This window comes from Alexandromys fortis, unplaced genomic scaffold, assembly GCF_014885135.2.
Source record: "Alexandromys fortis isolate MF-2015 unplaced genomic scaffold, M_Fortis_MF-2015_v1.1 scaffold_324, whole genome shotgun sequence".
In the NCBI taxonomy this organism is placed as follows: domain Eukaryota; kingdom Metazoa; phylum Chordata; class Mammalia; order Rodentia; family Cricetidae; genus Alexandromys; species Alexandromys fortis.
The window spans coordinates 411,226-431,346 of record NW_026068221.1 but is presented as its reverse complement, the minus strand read 5'-3'; the positions used below and the strand labels follow the sequence as shown (position 1 = coordinate 431,346).

Genomic DNA, 20,121 nt, shown 5'->3' with positions numbered 1-20,121 from the left:
CGTGGCCTTCCTGCATCATTCTACCAAGGTTATCCTGAGCTGGCTGTCCCACTTCCTCGCCTTTCTTCCGCCAATTCTCCCTCCTCAGATGACCTTTTTGACCTTCCGTGGTGTATTCTTCAAGCACAGCTTGCTTAAAAAGACCCCCTTTTCCATAAAGCATTCCCTGAGCATGAAGTTTCTGCTGGGAAACTTCAGATGGGAAGCAGCTGTCTGGGGCCCGGAAGACTCCTGGTTTTACTTCCGTGTAACCTTATCTTTCTAAACAGACCATAAACCCAAGGATGAAAACAATAGCTCTTTTTTGCTTCTTAAAACACACAACTTTATTGATGACATAAAAATAAAGTCTCAAATGTATAAACATAAGTCCACACAAAGGACTGAAGATTACCTTACTTATGAAGAATCAGTTTGGTTTCTGCTCATGAAGCATACTAAAAATATCTCAATCCAGACAAGATAAAAATTGACATATGTATTTCCAGAACAAGCTTGAATTCATTTGGTGTTCATAAAATTGTCCAGCTATAGACTCTCATAGGCAACATTTAGTTTCAAAGTTCTAATGCAATTTACAATGTACAGCATGTCCAGGGTATAAAATTAAAATGTTACTCAAACTTTAAGGGGAACAGATAGATAATCAGAGTTTATTTATTAACACCTCAACTCTTTCTTTCACCTCTGGGTCACTACAATCTGCTGCTAAGGCCCTAAGTTTCTTGGCACAGGCTTTAGGTCGTTGAAAGAGGAAATAAAGGGAACTTTTACTGAATCTGTCTTGGGGATAAGTTTTTGCTCTTTTTTTAAAATGACGATTTATATTTTCAAAAAGTAAAAGAGCATTAAGAATATTCTCTTTTGTTTCCTTCTTGCTAAAAATGTTAATCAGTGCTGTTGGTGCATTGGCAATGAGCAAGTCTTTTGTCATGGATGGATTTTTAGAGAAATTCACAAGCATTCCCAAAACATGGTCTTTAGTTTCTCCACTTCCCATAGCCAACAAACGGAGAAATTCTGAAATATAATTGGTAACCATATGCTGATATTCACTAGTAATAGTCAAGTGTCTTATCAATCTTAGTCCGGCTACTTGCACATTTGAATTTAAGGGATAGGTGACAGTATCTTCACACACTTGACTTAAATATGTCTTAACCGTTCTGTGGTTTTCAGCAGCAACTGAGATGTTATTCAAAGCATTTAAAGCCTTTTGCCGGACAGTAGGGTGGGGATTACTCAGTAAGCTTTGGATGACCGAAATTCCACCCATATTCCGATCAATTTCCTGGGGATAAGGATAATCAGCACTGTTATACAGTGCATTCGTGGCTATTTCATGAACAGAAGGATCTTCAGTCATTTCAACCATGCAAATGAGTCTTTCAAGATCTTCCGGATCCAGATTAGCATCCCGTCTACAGCGGCAGTTGCAGGAATGCTCCCTGTCTCCGGCACCGGCCTTTCTGAAGCCATCTTCACCTGGAAAGCTGCTTTGGTGTAATAGCTTGCTTGCTGAACAAACTAGGGTTCCATCCCATACACCCATTCCTGCCCCAGGTACCATGGATGGATAAATGTCGCTTGGTTCAGCTGACCTTTTGGCTTTCACCTGAGATGTAGATTCATCACCGTCACATCTGTTTTCATTACCAGTACAGAACCAAGACCGTATGTCAACTCCATCAGCAGTGCTGGCCTTATCCCCAGTCCCAGATTCAGAATTGGCATCGTTTTCATTTGTAGATCTGAGGTCATTACTGTCCTCATTGTCAGCCCCAAACAAGTTTCTTAGACTGATCTCTTCAATACCAGGGCTGGATTCTCTACTTAGCTCTTCCTCTTCATCATCATCATCATTTACATTCGTAGAAAAAGTCCAAGACCCTAAGCCAGCCTCTACCTCTGTCCCAAGCCTAGACCCTTTAGAGGCTGCATCTCCATCCCAGGCCCAAAGTTCCATTCTGGTTTCAGTCCCACCCTCTGCAACAACTCCAGCGCCAGCCTCAGTCTCAAGCTTAGACCCTTTGGTGGTTGAGTCTTCATTCCAAAACCAAAACCCCATTCTGGTCTCAGCCCCTGTCTCGGCCACGACTCCAGCCCCAGCCTCAGTCTCAGTCCCAAGTCTAGACCCTTTAGAGGCCGCATCTCCATCCCAGGACCAAATTTCCATGCTGGTCTCAGCCATAGATTCAGATACAGCCTCAGTCCGTGCTCCAGCTCCAGCCTCAGCCTCAGCCCCAAGCCCAGACCCTTTAGAGGCGGCATCTCCATCCCAGAACCAAAATCCCATGCTGGTCTCAGTCACAGCTTCGGCCCCTGCCCCTGCCCCTGCCCCTGCCCCTGCCCCTGCCCCTGCCCCTGTCCCTGTCTCTGCCCCTGTCCCTGCTCCTGCCCCTGCCCCTGCTTCTGTCCCAATTCCAACCTCAGCCTCTGCCTCAACTCCAAGCTTAGACTCTTTAGTAGCTGCATCTCCATCCCAGAACCAAAATCCCATGCTATTCTCTGTCCCAGCTTCAGTCTCAGCCCCTCCCCCAACTCCAGCCTCTGCCTCAGCCCCAAGCCTAGACCCTTTAGTGGCTGCATCTCCATCCCAGGACCAAAACTCCATTCCAGCTTCTGACCCAGCACCTGCCTCAACTCTAGGAGCAGCCTCAGCACCAGTCTCAGACTCAGGTGCAGCCACAGCTGCTGCCCCAGCCTCTGGCCTAGCCTCCACTCCCACCTCTGCCACAGGCTCTGTCTCCACTCCAGCCTCAGGCCCAGCTCCAGCCTCAGTTCCAACCTTGGCCTCTGTGTCAACATCAGCCTCAGCTCCAGTCACGTTGGCAGCCTCACCTCCAACACATGCGCCTGTCAAAGCTGTCTCCTCAGACCTGGTCCAAGACTCGGTACTTGGCTTCTTTTCATCCGTCAACCCAGAACTAATGATGCTTTCTTCCCTAGTCCCTGACGTGGGGGAGTCACTAGTCTCATCTTTAAAACCAGCTACAGGCAAAATAGTAGCCTCCTCTGTCCAGCACCAAGACCCTATAAAGGCCTCACTCCCAGGCCCAAACCAAAATCCTTCATTGGCCTCCACCTCAGCACTGACAAGGAATCTCCCACTGGCCTGGTCTTGAGTATCTAGCCTAGATCCTCCACCTGCTTCATTACTAGACCTAGATCCAGGCCAAGATTCTCCACTAGTCTGGTTACCAGCACCAGGCCAAGAGCTTCCTCCACATGCTTGATCTTCAAATCCAGATTTAGTCTGATCCACAGACCCAACCCAGGACCCTCCAACGACATGACCACCAGCTCCACCCCAGGAAACTCCTCCACTAGACTGATCCTCAGACACAGCTGGCCTGGACCCTGCAGTAGTCTGCTCTCCAGCACCAGTCCAGAATCCTCCTCCCATGGCCTGATCCTCATATCCAGGTTTGGAACAGCCACCAATCTGATCACCAGTCCACGACACACCACTGACCTGAGTCCCAGTGCCAAGCCAGGACCCGCTACTAGACTGGTTCACCTGCACTGGCTTCAACCCTCCAACATCCTGACCACTGGCCCCACTCCAGGAGCCTCCTCCAATGGTCTGACTCGGAGTGTAAGTGCAGTACCATCCACCGGTCTGGTCTCCAGGGCCAGGCCAAGACTCTGCATTGGACCCCATCCTAGATTCTGCACCAGACTGGTCCCCAGAGCCGGCCCAGCATCCTCCTGCACTGGACTGACCTACTCCACCAGCAGTCAGTTCTCCAGACCCGGGCTGAGATTGTGCATTGGCCTGGTCCAAAGGCCCCACCAAGAACCCTCCACTGAGTTGGTCTCCAGAATTTGCCCATGATCTTCCAGCAGACTGATCCTCAGGCACTGACTTGGACCCTCCAGTGGCCTGGGCAATAGTGCCAGTCCAAGACCCTCCATCACCGGTCTGGTTCTCAAAACCAGGTTTGGATCCACCATCAGACTGATCACCAGTCCCAGTCCAGGACTGATTCCTAGCGCCAGCCCAAGACCCACTAGACTGGTCTGCAACCCCTGATGTAGATATGCCACCAGCCTGGCCCCCAGTGCTAGGCCAGACTGCACCACCAGATGGATCTACGGTCCCAAGCCTGGATGCTGCACTGGACTCTCCACTGGGCTGGACAACAGCTCCAGCCCAGGTCACCTTTTCACTGGCCTGATCTTCAAACCTTGGCTTGGCCTCACCACCAGTCTGATCCACAGTCCCTGTCCAGGCCACCGCATTGGTCTGGTCTACAGCCCCAGTCCAGTATCCAATACTAACTATGTTGCCAGCTCCAGCCCAAGCCTGGTTATCAGCCACAGTCCAGGTCCCAGTAGCCTGGTCCAAAATCCAGGACACTCCACTGGCCTGGACTGCAGGCCATGACCCATCAGTGACCTGACTCACAGCCCAGGGCCCTGCAATGGCCTGGTTTCCAGAGACAACCCAAGAACCTGCACTGATCTGGTTCTCGACCCCAGTCCAGGAACCTCCACTGACCTTGTCCCCAACCCAGACCCCCTCATTAGTCTGAGCTCCTGCCCAGAGACCTCCACTGGCCTGGTCACCAGCACTTACCCAGGACCCAAGAGCGAGCTCGTTCTCAGGCCTAGCCCCAGTCCAGGACTTGATGCTTGTCTCATCACAAGCCACGGCCCAGGAACTAACAACACCAGACTTATCATTAGCCCCAGTCCAGGGTCCAACACTGGCTGCATTCTCCTCCTCGGTCCATAGACTCTCCCAGTCTCCATCTATGGTCTCAAATCTAAATTTGATCCACCGCTCAGCAGCAATCCAGTCCTCGACACCAATCCCATTCCAGTAATAATCGTGCATGTTAGGCTGAGCAGCTACCACGCTCACCATTTCTGCGGTAGGCACAGCACCCGCGACCGGCCTCGCATAGATCTTATTGTCTACAGGGGCTGCTACCTGCAAACTGGACACACCCTTACCCCTAGCTCCAAGCAGGGCTGCGTTCTGGGATCTGACCACAGCCTGGGGCTGAGCAGAGCTCCTCGTCCCTGTTTTGGCTCCTGATTTAGTACTAGCATTGGACCTCATCTTATTCCTGGCACTCAGCAAAGGTTCATTCTGGGATCTGACCACAACCTGGGACTGGGCAGAGCCCCTTGCACCCAACCCAGCCTCTGCTTTAGGCACCGTGTTGGAATTACCCCTGACCTTATTTCTGGCACCAAGCAAGGCCTCAGCCTGGGAAGAAGCCAAAGCCAGTATTGTACTTGCCCCAGAATCTGCCTTAGGCACAGAATTGGAATTGCCTTTGCCCTTATTTCTGGCACCAAGCAAGGCCTCAGCCTGGGGTTGAACAGAGTCCGTTGTAATTGCTCCAGCTTCTGTCTTAGGCACAGCATTAGAATTACCCTTAGCCTTACTCTTGGAACCAGGTAAGGTCTCGCCCTGGGAATTGGCCACAGCCTTGGCCTGGCCAGAGCCCGCTGTACCTGCCCCAGCATCTGGTTTAGATACAGCACTAGAATTCCCCTTGACCTTAGTCTTGGTACCAGTCAAGGCACTACCCTGGGAAATGGCCACAGACTGGGGACAGGCACCCGCCCCAGCCTCTGCCTTAGGCACAACATTGGGATTGCTCTTAACCTTGTTCTTGGCACCAGGTAAGGCCTCACTGTGGGAATTGGCTGCAGTCTGGGACTGGGCAGATCCCGTAGTATCTGGCCCAGCCCCTGCTTTAGGCACAGAATTACGATTACCCTTGACCTTATTCTTGGCACCAGGTGCGGTCTCACCCTGGGAACTGGTCACATTAGTCTGTGCAGAGCCTGCTGTAGCTGTCCCAGGCTCTGCCTTAGGCGTAAGATTTTGATTGCCCTTGGACTTATTCTTAGTACCAGGCAAGGCCTCATTCTGGCAAGTGACCACAGGCTGCGGCTGACCACAAGCTTTCTGGTCTGCCTTCGCCCCTGCTTTAGAAACGGCATTTGAGTCACTTTTGCTATCAACCTTGGACTCAGACGAGGCCTCGCCTTGGGTTTTGGTCCCAGCTTGAGGCTGTGCACAAGTTTTCACGTCCGTCGCAGCTCCTGCTTTACACTTGGCTTTGGCTTTGCCTCTAGCCTTACCTTTAGTATTAGGTAAGGCTTCACCCTGGTTCTGGGCCACAGTCTGAGCTCCTTCCTTAGGTATGGTATTGGCATTGTCTTTAGCCTTGGTTTTGTCATCAGGCAAGTCATCACCCTGAACATTGGCCACAGGCTCGGGCTGAGTACAAAAAGCCACATCTATACTAGTCTCTGCCTTGGCCACGTCATTGGTATCACTTCTGGTTTTATCCCCGGCATCAGTCTGCAAGTTGTTTTTTGTGTTTGCCTTGGCCCCTGCTTTAGCCGTGGCATTGGTATGACCTTTGCCCTTAACCTTGGCATCAGGCATGACTTCAGTCTGCTCACTGGTTATAGCTGGAGGATCTGTATCAGTTATGTCTGCACCAGTCATTGTCTTAAACACAACACTAGCATCTTCTCCGCCATCAATCACAGCACCAGGCGTTGCCTCAGCCTGTATTGTGGCCACGGTTTCAGGCTGTATTATACAGGCTCTCACATCTGCCTCCGCTTCACAAATGCCATTTGGATTAGCGCAAGCCTCATCCCTTGCCCCTGGCGAGGATTCAGCCAGAATGCTGGCAACAACATGAGACTGAGAAGAAGCCTTTGTATCTACCCCAGAGCCTGCCTTAGATGTAGCTCGAAGATTCCCCTTGTCATCAGCCTCACCAACCATCATGTCATCGTTTTGGATTATGGCCACAGTCTGAGGCTGCACAAAGGACTTGACGTCCACTCCAGCCACTATGAGGGGCATATCATGGGGATGTCCATCATTGGCAACTGTGGCATCACGTCTAGCCTCAGAGTCAGTCCTAGTCACGCTCACAGGCTCTTCCAGTGCTCTTATCGTGGCTTCTGCCACAATTCCAGTCTCATTCATGGTTCCAATCTTGACTACTTCCTTGGTCACTGCCAAGACCTCACTCTCCGTCACCGTTACTCTGTTAATCTCTGTCTCTTTTTCAGTGAATGTACAAGCTTCTGCTTTGGTCTGGGTCATTGCTTCTTTCTTGACCTCTGCCCTGTCAGCCATTGCCCAAGTGTTAGCTTTGGTCTGAGTCACTGCCTCTTTCTTGCCTACTTCCTCAGGCTCAGCGTCAGTTTGTGTGACTGCCTCTTTCATGGTCACCTCCTTGGCTTGGACTGTGGCTTCAGTGAAAGTCATTGCCTCTGTCATGACCATTGCTTCCACCAAGGAACTAGTCCCAGAGTGAGTCTCTATCTCTTCCTCAAGCATTGTCATGGCCTGACAGTTGGTATCAGGACTAACTAGAATAGGGATCTCCGTGTCTACTTCAGCCACAGGCTCACCTCCTTCTCCAGTTCCTGGTTCAGTCGTGGCTCTAGTCTCTGTTTCTGCTCCAGCCATGGCTTCAACTGTGGCCAAGGTCTGGTTCTGTACCCCAGCCACACTCTCCGTCTCGATTCTGGACCCATTTCTGGCAAATCTGCTCACACTCTGAGCTCTTCCCTTGGTTAATCTGTAAATGCAGTAACAGGTTCCGGCCCAGATCACTAGTCCTGCAGTTGCCCAGCCTACGTCTATAACGCGGCCCATGTAATCACTCCTGCTGAGGCAAGAGCAATGTATAAGAGGGCTTACTCAGGCTAGGAAAGAGGGTGGTGTGTCTGGGCAATGGTGCTTAGCCCCTTAAAGGCCAGTAGAGCTGCCACTGGAAGTAGACCTAGAAGTGGAAGAAGAAAACTAATTTAACTGTCTCTTCTAACTCTACGGCATTATACAGATAGATACAAACAGGAACAGGAAATCATAGAAACAATGTACTTGTTGGAAGAAGAGGAAGATCAACCAATTTTTCATCACTTATTCATTTCTCCTACCCTCCCCAGCGCCCAGCTATTTTCATATGCAAAATAAATTGTGTCAAGGACAGCAGAAAGGCCGATGATGAATGGATGAAGAACAGAAACTCCCAGAACTAGAGTTTTAAGGGATCTATTCTGGTTGCCGTTATGACTCGTTCCCACTCATACGAACCTGGAATGAATGAGGATGTTCCCTCTTCTATCCTTTCACTGGTGAAACACCTTAAAGCATACCTTTAGACCTAGAGGAAAGGGCAGACAAAGGGAGAGATCTAGAGGAGTTTGTTTTTCATGGAGCAGCATATTCTTAGCAATTTACTCCCTCAGTTTACCCAATGTCCTTGGGTGTTATCAGACTCTTTGCCATATACCATAATCAAGGTCAGGGTTTGGGGTAAATAGCAGGAATGGTGAGAAAGATGGCTGTGAAAAAGAAGAAAAAGCTCCTCCAGCTTATCGCCTGTGGAATGTCCACTGGTCTCCACTAACACACATCCGAGGCAGACCTAGACAATTCGCACCCTCTTACCAGTTATAGTGATCAGGAAGAATTTCTTCTTTGCTTCCTTGCTTCCAGTGGTCTCAGACTCCGAAGCAGACATGCAGGAGGATCTATAGGCAAGAGGATAAGCAGGAGATAATGGAGACTGTGTTTCTAGCAGAGCAGACAAGCACCCCGATTCTTAGCTCCAATGTCTGCATCGCCATCCCACCTCCAGCCTTCTTTGTCAAAGCCCAGTCCGCCCTCCCTCAAATATTCCCACCGTTTTCTTTACTGCAATTAACAGGTTGTGTTGCAGCATTGTGGAAAGCAGCCATGGCGAGACAAGGCGGAAGTGCCAGCCACTGAAGCCCTTTCAAGCTCAGCCCACCCTCTTTTGTCATCCCCAGCCACTACCCACCTTCATACCAACCTCCATAGTTCCAAAACCGTCTCCCCCTCTTTTCCTTTGCTTTCAGGAATAAAAAGCCCTACTTCAAACATGAAAAGCCTGGGAACAGACAAAGAAAAGGGAGAGGGTGAGTGCTTAGTGCTTTTGATAGCCTAGCATGAAACATCTGTGTCCCCCAGTCCTGTCTTTCAGCACTTAGAGACTCGGGCATAACCTAGGGCTTCATCTACACTGAAATAAATAGCACAGAGAGGGAGAAAGGAAAAGGAAAAGGGGGGGAAAGAGAAAAATTATTTTTAAACCACCTGTAGGATTCTAGATCTTTCCTAAAAAGTCCACCATTTCCTTTATCAAGATGGCCAGGTAGGCATGACTAACTGGAAATTGGAGGATGACGGAAGAGATGGAGGCCCCAGATCCCGTGATTCTTCAATCATAGCCTGCCATCTGCTTCCCTGAAAGCCATCCCTAGGAGTCTCAGCACACCATACAAGGTGTGGAGGAGGGCTTTTGCTTCTGCAAAATCATTATCCCATCCCCCAAAGGCTATATCAAACAATAGTACAATCATTATACACAATAATTTCCGTTTTTCAATATCATCTGACACAAATCAAAATAATCTATAATACAGTTTTGTCCTTATTGGTATTCACCATAGAATTGAAGTGAAAAGCCTGAAGCCCGATAAGGAAACAAAGCTTAGGTAAAGTTCTCAGGCTAGCCCCACCCCACATCCTAATCGCATATAAATACAATATATTCAAATACATATATATGCACACACACAAATACAATAGTGCCTACGTGGCTGCATAGAATCCATACAGAACTTCAGTGGTTCAGTATTGGTGCTCACACTAACCTCCATTGATTCTGTGCAGTTCTCTTGTCTCCGTCTTCGTTTTTCCCTCGCCTCAACCACAAACAGTGCCACACCGAACTATTGTCCAAAAGGAGAGAGTAAAGGCACTGAGTGCTTAGGCCAGCACCAAGGCCACGCATCCCAACAGCCTCCTTTTTGGAATCCGGTTGTCAAAGGTCCCTCCCCTCGTTCTGAGACACCACCCCTACCGAGCCCGCCGTCCAGGCACTAAGGCCCACCATTTTCTCAGCAAATGCCACGGTGGCGCGCGTCCCTCCTCTGAAAGGAGCAGGAAGCCCGCGGACCTGTGCGGACGTTCATTGATGGAGTTAATTAAAGAGGATGGACATCTCCCTCTATATTTCCCTCTAGAGACTCTCCCCACCAGCGGCCCTGTCAAAGCTCAGGGTTCCCTTGCGCAGATTCAGCCAGGGGCTGGGGGACGCGGGAGAATCGGGGGGGGGGGGAGGCTCCTTGAACTTGATCCAGCATGGACACCCCCCTCCTCAATCCATCTCCGCTGCGCCGCCAAATCCGGAGGCCGCGGCTAGCAGGGCTGTGGCGCAGCGGCCCCGGGGCCCTTACCTGATCAGCTCACCCCCGGGCCCGATGCCAGCCCGCCGCGCGCAGGGCAACGGGGAGCTGGTAGCCAGACGCGAGTGACGACTGCACCCAAGGCTGCGTCGCTCTGCAGCTCCAGGTCACGTGAGGGCCGCACGTCATCTCTCGCCCTCCTCCCCACAACCCCCCACTGGTCGGAAGGCAGTCAACAGGACCCCCATCAGCTCGCACAAGCACCCCCCCTCCTCGGGTCCAAGCGCGGAGCCTCAGCGCGCCCCGCCCTGTCACTCATCTCCGCGCTCTCCAATCTGAGCGCCCACAAGTGTCATCACCATGTAGCGGTTGGAGTTTACCGGTCCCTGGTTACTAGGAAGGGTCTGTACCCCCACCCACTCTCAGGCCTTGGCTGTAGCCTTTTCTGCATCTTTGAGGAATCCTTTCTTTTCCTCTCAGGATACAATGCCAACGCTCCCCACCCGCTCTCTATACAACCTGCGCTCCCTTAGTAACAACCCCACCACCAAATCGCCTAGAGACAGGAAAACCGTGCAACCGAAGCCTTCACTTTCTTTGTCTGTATTCCTTTTTCTGCTAACATCATTTTCTCACCGTGATGGGAAAATACAGTAAGGACATTTTCATTTGCCATGAAAATATTCAGGTAGTAAAAATTTTAAAGACTCATCCGTTTACACAATTTTATGACACTTTAAAAAAATGTTTCCTGGTTGCTATAAACGACTTCGGAGCTTTGAAACAGATGCGATTACTGACATTTTAAATACAAATTTTTTCCTAAACAAAGCCACCCCGTTTTTCAATGCAATCGGCAAATTAATCTTGAAAAAGATGGCTTTCAAGACTTGATATTTTTACAGAAATAATTGAAAGCTTTTTAAATTTTGGCTGTACTTACCTTTGCCTATCAGGCACCTGAGTACTTCTTCACGGAGGACCCTGCATAATTAAAAAAGACCAAACTCGGTTGAAGCCAGTGCCTTCCTTACATACTAGTAACTAACTTCAAAGGTTAACCTGTTTTGTAGCCCTTAATGGGCTTTTTTTTGGGGGGGGGGGATTTTTTACATTAGTCTCACCACACCCACAAAAGGAGCAACTGCTATCACATAGATAGAAAGGAGGCTTAACAGGTGGAATTTTTATCCTATCGTGGCACTGGTGAGGTCTCCCCAGGTTCTGCCATTTCTGTTCTGTCTGTCACCGTGTTGGTGGCCATCGTTCAGCAATTTCCAGCGCATGAAGGGCTGCGAATTGCGGATGCCTGCATATTGTTAGGACACCATGGCCGTGAGCATTCTTTTCCCCCCTCACCAATGGGAGAAAAAAGTCCAGGAATCCAAGCAGTTCCCAAGAGAGGCTTTTTCTCCCTGCCTTCCTAAACAATTTTAGTGCGCCACCCGCACAAAACCCAGAACTAAGGAACAAAATATGCAGGAGAGTCCCCAGGCGCCCACCTGTTTCCACCAGGGAATCATACTCCAAATATAAATGTCCAGGCAGTCTCCGCTTAGAATGTTGAAATACGACACCCCAGCTTGAGGCCCTCCCTGGTGAGGGGCCCCTGTTTGGAGGCAGCCCTTTCAAGAGGTGAGCCAGAGAGCTCATTATGCCTGAAGACATTACTAATGGATTTTCAGAACTCAAAATCTACTTTCTCTACTGACGAAAAGAATTCATTGATTGATTAACATAAAACTGAAATCTGTGTTCATGTTTTAAAAGAGGCATAGGCATTGGATGGCAAAAGAGTGTAATTTAAATATCTTTACAGATCATTAATAAAATAACCCAAATAGAAAAAAAATGTCAAAGACTGAAACAGATTTGTTCACAAAGGAGAAATAAAAAGATGAAAATATCTAACAAACATATATAAAGATGCTTGATTTTAAAAATATGTGAATCAAAACAACTGTGACTTACTGTGTTTTAGCTATGATGTCAAAATTTAGAAATTCAATAATACTATTGAATGTTTTATGTGAATATGGAAATTTCTATACTCTGTTGGAGGTGAATATTCTAATTCGATCTTTTTATGGAGGGCAATTTGGTAAAATCTATTAAACGATAAATATAACAGCCTACAATTCTTTCCTGTGGTAATTCTATTCTCTGGTATTTAGTTACATGTATCCTTACAGAATGACATCAATACATCCTGCCACACCCAACTATGATATTCCTTGCAGTACTATTATTAAAGGAATACAAAACGTGCAATGGGATGGAGAGTTGGCTCAGCAGTTAAGAGCACTTACCGCTTTCCCGAAGGATCTGAATTCAATTTCCAACACCCACATCATGTTACTCACACATCCAGAAGAATCACCGCCCTCTTCTGGCCTCCCTTACATAGACACACACACACACACACACACACACACACACACACACACACATTTAAAAGTATCATGAGTTAGAGAGATGGCTCAGTAGTTAAGAGCACTGGCTGTACTAGGCATAGTATCCCCCGACTTTAATCCCAACACTCAGGAGGCAGAGGCAGGTGGATTTCTGTGAGTTTGAGACCAGCCTGGTCTACAAAGAGAGTTCCAGTACAGCCAGGGCTGTTATACAGAGAAAGCCTGTCTTGAAAACAAAAACAAAAACAAAAAAAACAAAAAAAAGAGCACTGGCTGATCTTCCAGAAGACCAGGGTTCTATTACCACCACCCACACGGGGGCTCACAACTGTGTGTAATCCAGTTCCGGGATCTGACTCCCTCACACATAGATGCAGACAAAACAATCAATTCTCATGAAAATAAAAATAAGTAAATCATTTGAAAAGTACCAATAGGGGAGAGATTAAGAAACTTATGATAGATTGTTATATTGTGGATGATTTTTTTTTAAGTCAAGTCTCGTATGCTGAGGGGACAATGGAACTAATTCTATTGTTTACTATTTATTTCTTATAAGTACAAGTAAATAATTTTCCCTTATTTATTTTCTTTATTCCTTTTGAGATAGGATCTCACTCTGTAGGCCAGGCTGGTCAAAAATTCATATCAATCCTCCTGCCTAAGTCCTCCAAATGTTGGAATTTTAGGTTGTACCACTATGCTTAACTCTGCTTTCTACTTTTTGAGACAGGCTCTTACTACATAGGTCAAGCTAGTCTCAAATTCGTGAGTCTTTGGCCTCAACTTCTTGATATGCAATTACAGGCATGTCTTACCACAGCCAGCTTAATTTGCATTTATTAGCTATTGTCCTGACCACCACTTCATATGCTAGCTTATCATTTGCACTTCCTGTCTGAAAATGTTACTCACGTCTTTCTCTGTTCACCTACATTTTCTCATGGATTGTAGCACTGGTGAATTTTTGTCTATTAGTTATTGTGCTGGTATACAGGATGCCCATAGAGTCTCTCATTCTGTCACTATCATCTCAATTTTACAGCACGTTAGACATTTGATGATCAACTACTTAAACTGTCTCCTGTGTGGCTCCTGGCACTGTATATACACACCCAAGCGTCAGCACCATTCACAAAAAGCAGTCCATTACTGCCCCAACTAACTTTAAAAGATGATGCATCCTATGTGAAATCCTCATTTGTGGTCAGATCTGTTTCGCTGGATTTTGTGTTCCACTGATATATATGATACATATATGTCTTACTACCTTATAATTGGTGGAGATTCCTAGCAAGTGTTGGTGTCTGGAACAATCCTCAAATATTATGCGTTTGGGGGACAAAGTTTTACCATATACTTTTGGCTGGCATTAAACTCAGAGATCTGCCCTTCTCTGCCTCCCAAATGCTGAGGCTAAAGGGCTGCACCACCATGCCAAGCATAGGTAGTTAATATGGTCACCTCCTCAAACATTTATCAAAGAAGTCAGCTAAAGTCTTCTCTTTTAGCTATTTTAAGTGTACAATGCATTATTGTTGCCTACAGTCGCTCTAATGTTCAAGCATGCATACCAGGGTTTATTTCTCCTATCTATGCAACATTGTATTGCTTGGCCAACCCCTGCCTATCTTGACCAACCCTGTCCTATCTGTTTGTTCCTCAGCCACAAGTAAACATTGTTTTACTCTCAGCTTACAAAAGAAACTGTTTAATGAGGGGTTTGCTTACAGTTACAGAGAATTAGTAGTGAAATTTGGTATATTATTTAGGAAAACAGTATGCATGGTCCTATAAAAATCTAAAAAAAATGGATATTTATCAATCTCTTACACAAAGCAAGGGTGGTGTGGGAATATTTTATCCTTCTGTTAAAAACAGCAAGTACAATTTGACAGTACTATAACAGCTTATGCCCCAAGCACTGAAAATAAGAAATATAGAAGAGAGCTCAAACACCTGCTTACCAATATCTTAAAAGGTACATTTAGAGTCGGGCGGTGGTGGCGCGCGCCTTTAATCCCAGCACTAAGGAGGCAGAGGCAGGTGGATCTCTGTGAGTTCAAGGCCAACCTGGTCTACAGAGCTAGTTCCAGGACAGGCTCCAAAGCTACAGAGAAACCCTGTCTTGAAAAGCCAAAAAAAAGGTACTTTTATTTACTTTATATTTTTTAGATTTATTTATTATATGTGTGTATGTGTATTTTGTCTGTAGGTATGTATGTGTACCATGTGCATGCCCAAAACCTGAGGATGTGGGAAGCAGTCACATGGTTCTCTAGAACTCAGTTTACAGATGGTTCCGAGCTATCATGTGGGTGCTGGTTACTGAACCTGGGTCTTCTGAGAAAGCAGTAGGTACTCTCACTAAGCCATCTCTCTAGCTCTATGTTTACTTTTTATGTGTATGTGTTGGTGTGAGGCTTCCATGGCATATTTGTGAAGGGCCAGAGGACAGCTTGTAGGAGGTGTTTTTCCTCTTCTACCATGCGGGCTTCAACAGTGGAGCTCAAGTCAGCAGGCTTGGTGGTGACTGCCTTTACCTAAGCCATCTCACAGACTGGTCTTTCCCTGCTAGAAAGGTAAGAAACAGGGGCTGGAGAGATGGTTCAGTGGTCAAGAGCATTGCCTATTCTTCCAAAGGTCCTAAGTTCAATTCCCGGCAACCACATGGTGGCTCACAACGATCTGTAATGAGATCTGGTGCTCTCTTCTGGCCTGCAGGCATACACACAGACAGAATATTGTATAATAAATAAATAAATATTTTTTAAAAAGAAAGGTGAGAACTGGAGTGCATCAAAAACTGACTATCTGATGTAATGATTCTCAATCAAGATGCTACTTCTAGGGCTAGAGAAGTGGCTCAGTGGTTAAGAGCAGTGATGTTCTTCCAGTAGGACCTGAGTTCAATTCCCAACATCTATATGGCAGCTCACAACTGTTTGTAATCCAGCTCTGTGTGGCTTGGCATCCTTAAACAGATAAACATGCAGGTAAAACACCAACGCATATTTTAAAAAATGAATCATTAAAAAATGCTATTTCTATCATTTTGTCTATTAGTTGTAAATAATTTTTTGCATGGCATACTAAATGTTCTAATAAGTATTTTTTTAAAGGAGGGTGGCCAGAGAGATGGCTCAGAAGTTAGGTGCACTGGCTGTTCTTCTAGAGGACCAAGACTCAATTCCCAACTCCCCAATGGTGATTCAAAACCACACTAAACAGCAGTCTCAGGTGCTCTGACACCCTCTTTTGGCTTCGACCAAGGCCAGACATGCACATGGAGCACAGTCATACATGTAGAGGAAACACCCACATACAATAAATAAATAAATAAATAAATAAATAAATAAATAAATAATAAAATGTAAGTTAAAAAAGAGGAAGTGGTAAAAAAATTAAAAATATAATTACCTAAAATTTCAACTATTTGATATATTCAGTATATCTCCCACAAATGAAATCAGTATCTAAAAGAGGCTACCTCCATGTTTATTGCAGAACTACTCAGAATAGTGATGATACAAAATCAAGCTAAGCATCCATCAAAGGATATATGACTAAAAATGTGATAAATATAGGTCAAGCATTATTATTCAAGGATGAAAAAGGATTTTGTTTGAGGCCAGCCTGATGGTCTACAGAGGTAGTTCCGGGACAGCCAGGGCTACACAAAGAAACACTCTTGATGTGGGATGTTCTTCTGTATACTACGAATATGTGTTGATTTTATTAGTTGATGAATAAAGCTTCTTTGGCCTATGGCAGGGCAAAATTTAGAAAAGTCATACTGAAAACAGGGAACAAGGAGGTGGCATCAAGAGGGACACCAGCAGCTACCAGAGGAGTAAGATGCCAGAGCATTCCCGGAAAGCCACAGGTTATGTGGCTGTGTCCAGATTATTAGAAATGAGATAATTAATATGTAGAGTCAGCCAGTAAGAAGCCTGAGCCATCAGCCAAACAATTATAATTAATATTAAGCCTCCAAATGATTATTTCCTAAACAGTTGTGTGGACCAGCAAGTAGGAGAGAAACTGGCCCAGTGGGACTGGACAGGACAGAGACACCTCCAGTTACACTCTCTCTCAAAAAAATAAGAAAGAAAGAAAGAAAGAAAGAAAGAAAGAAAGAAAGAAAGAAAGAAAGAAAGAAAGATTGATTTTACTCAAGTAGGAAGGTTGTGACACTCGTCTTAAATCCCAGCACTCAGAGGCAGAGGTAGATCGATCTCTGAGAGTGCATGGCCAGCCTGATCTACAAAATAAGTTCCAGGACAGCCAGGCAGGGCTGCACAGAGAAACCCTGTCTGGCAATACCAAGAAGAGAAGAAAGGGAGGAAAGAAGGAAAAAAGAAGGAAGGAAGGAAGGAAGGAAGGAAGGAAGGAAGGAAGGAAGGAAGGAAGGAAGGAAGGAAGGAAGGAATCCTACTCGGGTTCTTTGTTCATTAGGACCACAAAAGACTGTAGAGGAACAGAAAGTGTAGAATGAATTTATTAGGACGGCTTACAGGCTGTGGTCCAGCTAGGCCAACAATAACTCCCTATGAATGTAAAGTCCAAGAATCCAGTAGTTGCTCAGACCATGAGGCTGGATGTCTTAGCTACTCTTCAGTATACACTAGAATTCTGTAGGCTCTATGCCAGTGAATAATGGATTTGCTAGCAAGGTGAGAGCAAGCAGACAAAGAGAACAAGCTTCCTTCTGCCATGTCCTTTATACAGGCTGCCAGCAGAAGCTGCGGCCCAGATTAAAAGCGGATCTTCCCACCTCAGAAGATCTGGATAAAAGGTATATCTTCCCATTTCAAAAGATCCAAATAAAAAGTGAGCCTTCACCCACTACAAATAATTAAGAAAACCACCTCTCGAGTGTACCCAGCCAAAGCCATCGTAAACATCGTAACCAAAATAATCCTGAGTGAAAAGAACGAAGCTGGTAACATCACACTAAGTTCAAAATACTGCTGTACATAGCTATGGTAAGCAAAACAGCATGACAATCTCATTAAAATAGAAAGATGGAGAGTTGAAAAAGAAGCCTATATATTTACATTCAATAAAATTCAGAACAAAAAAATGTGGCAGTTGCAGGACAAGGAAAAAAACTGTTTAATAAATGGAAAGCAGGATCCACACAAAGAAGAACGAAATGATGTTAAAAATAGGTTAAATACTTGAGTGTAAAGCCTGAAATTATAAAATTGTTATAAAAAATAGGCCAGGAAGGATATTATATGACGTCATTCTGGTTAAGGACTCTTTTCAAAAATATTCCTCAAATCACAAGAAATAAAAGCAAAAATAATCAAATGATATTGTGTTGTCTAAAAAGCTGTTATATCACAAAAATATCAACAGAGTGAGAAGACGATATATATAGGATGGCAGAAAATACCTTCAAATTATACATCAAACAAAGGGTTAATATTCAGAATATATGAGGAATTCAAACTACTAATAGCCAAAGTGATTTCATTGAATTTGTTGATTAGCTTGGGGAATACTTGAAATCTTAGTAACAAGCTATTTTGATCCACAGTCATGCAGTATTTCTAAAATTTATTCATGAAACTGGAGACGTGTCTCAGCAATAGATTATTTGCCTAAAATTTATTCACTACCGCTTTTGTTTCCTTCAGGGAAATTGTATGGTCTTCTTCATATTGATTTGACACATTTCTTTTTTTAGCTATAATCCCAGATATTTTATAGTTTTTTGTTAAGATTGTGAAACGTGGCTTTTTGTATGTTATCTTCTCCCATTTTTTTGGAAAAAATATTTTAATGTTTTTAGAAAAATTTTGCTTCCTTATTATGAAAAAGAAATGCGGTGCAATGTAACAGCAGAATTAAAGAGAAAACATTCCTTGGAATCTAACAATGTAAAATAACTCTCAAGCATGTGTCAGGCTTCTCAGGCACATGATGTGTGGTTTTTGTTTTGTTTTGTTTTGTTTGAGGCAGGGCCTCAGTATACAGCCCTGGCTGGCCTGAAACTCACTATGTAGACCAGGCTGGCTTTGAAATCAAAGAGACCTGCCTGATGTGTTTAGGTTATATGCAAATAATACATTATCTTACATAAGGTACATTAGGATTCACAGATTTGAATATCTGTGGGAGCGTCCTGGAGCTTTTATGTCCCTACAGACTGCATATGCCTGCATATGTGTTCGTGTGTGTGTAATGGCATACATATACCTGTTTCTTTTCATTTCTTTCACATTTTCATGTCCAGTCAATATTATTATCTCCAGGCATTATATGTCCATAATTCAATTTCTAGTCGCATATTTGTTTTGTGTGGTGTTTCTGATTTATTATTTCTGAAGCTTCTTTCTGTGTTTCGGCAGTAATGGAACATTTGTTACTTCTGGAAAGGGGTTTTTCAGTTTGGTTCTTTGGTCCACTAGCTTTCTGCTCAGCTAATTCTGTGATTTTTACATCTCATCTTTGATCTCTTGTTTTAAGTCCACATTCATCTCAAATTGCTCTATAGCTCACAGTACTGCTGGACATTTCCATCTGCTCTTCGGGGTATTTTCTTCTTCCTTAGACTCATTGTTTTTGACCTGTTAAATCGAATCCAGAGCTTCAGAGAGGTGAGAGCAAAGCCAGACCTTCCACTCTGGATTCTTTCTGTTTCTAGGCTGGACCTTTCTGAAGATGCCTGTGGGATGTGCTGCTCTTGGTTTTCTTTGTTGCTATTGAACTCCACTCCCCTCCACTCCTGGGGTATTTTTGCTTTGTCCTGGGGCTTTATTGCTGTTCTTCGTTTCCCCAGCCCCATTCCCCCACCCCTGCCTTTTTTATTTTTTAAAAACAAAAGAGGATCTCTGAGATAGCCTTTTCCCCCTATTCTCACACAAAAGCTACTTGTAGTATATTTTTCTAGCTGTTTATGGCTGGTATATGCTATGCTTTCTAAATTGTGATGTTGTATGGAACCTTACAAACAAGTCTTTATTATTAGTTCGAAGAGTTTTCCAGGCATGATGGTGCATTCATTTAATTCCAGCACCTGAGGGTGGAGGCAGAAAGATCAAGTGTTCAAAGCCTTCCTCAGCTACATAGTGAGTTGCAGCCTGGGATACAAAAGACCCTGTCTCAAAACATAAAAAATAAAGGTTTGTCAACTGACTCTCTGATTTTCTTAAGAGACATTATATTGTATATCGATAACAGACTAGTACTTTTCCTTTTTGATATTTTATTTCACCCATAGTCCTTAGGGTCAGACATAGCCTTTTACATACTTTATTCTGTTCATTTATTATTTTTTTTCTTATTGCATGGAACAAAGCCTCTAGGAAAATGTTGAATAGTAAAGAGATTATAGACATCTGTATAATCAATCTAAATTCTGATTATAATGGGAGTGCTTTGAATAGTTCATCCTCAAGTATGATTCTGTACATCTCTTATGCTAATCATTTGCCAAGTTAAGGACATTTTCTCTGTTCCAGGAACGCTAAGAGATCAT

General features: G+C 45.0%; 1 protein-coding gene and 1 pseudogene across 2 annotated transcripts; one reads left to right on the top strand and one right to left on the bottom strand.

Moving 5' to 3' along the window:
- Positions 1-357: 357 nt before the first annotated feature.
- Armcx4 (armadillo repeat containing X-linked 4) lies at positions 358-10,394 on the bottom strand. 2 transcript variants are annotated; one of them, XM_050130550.1, is made up of 6 exons: positions 10,267-10,394; positions 9,682-9,759; positions 8,826-8,915; positions 8,453-8,535; positions 8,096-8,165; positions 358-7,781 (listed from the first exon to the last, which is right to left on the bottom strand). In XM_050130550.1, the coding sequence occupies exon 6, from the start codon at positions 7,652-7,654 to the stop codon at positions 647-649; it is 7,008 nt and encodes a 2,335-aa protein (XP_049986507.1). In that variant the 5' UTR covers positions 7,655-7,781; positions 8,096-8,165; positions 8,453-8,535; positions 8,826-8,915; positions 9,682-9,759; positions 10,267-10,394; the 3' UTR covers positions 358-646. The 2 variants fall into 2 exon arrangements, with proteins under 2 accessions (XP_049986507.1, XP_049986508.1); XM_050130551.1 differs by having other exon boundaries at positions 8,838-8,915.
- The window catches only part of LOC126493540 (lamina-associated polypeptide 2, isoforms beta/gamma-like), a 27,982-nt pseudogene continuing 16,424 nt past the window's right edge, over positions 8,564-20,121 (top strand).

Excerpts from the sequence above, each read along its gene's own strand:
- Armcx4 (XM_050130550.1), bottom strand. The coding sequence starts at position 7,654 with ATGGGCCGCGTTATAGACGTAGGCTGGGCAACTGCAGGACTAGTGATC.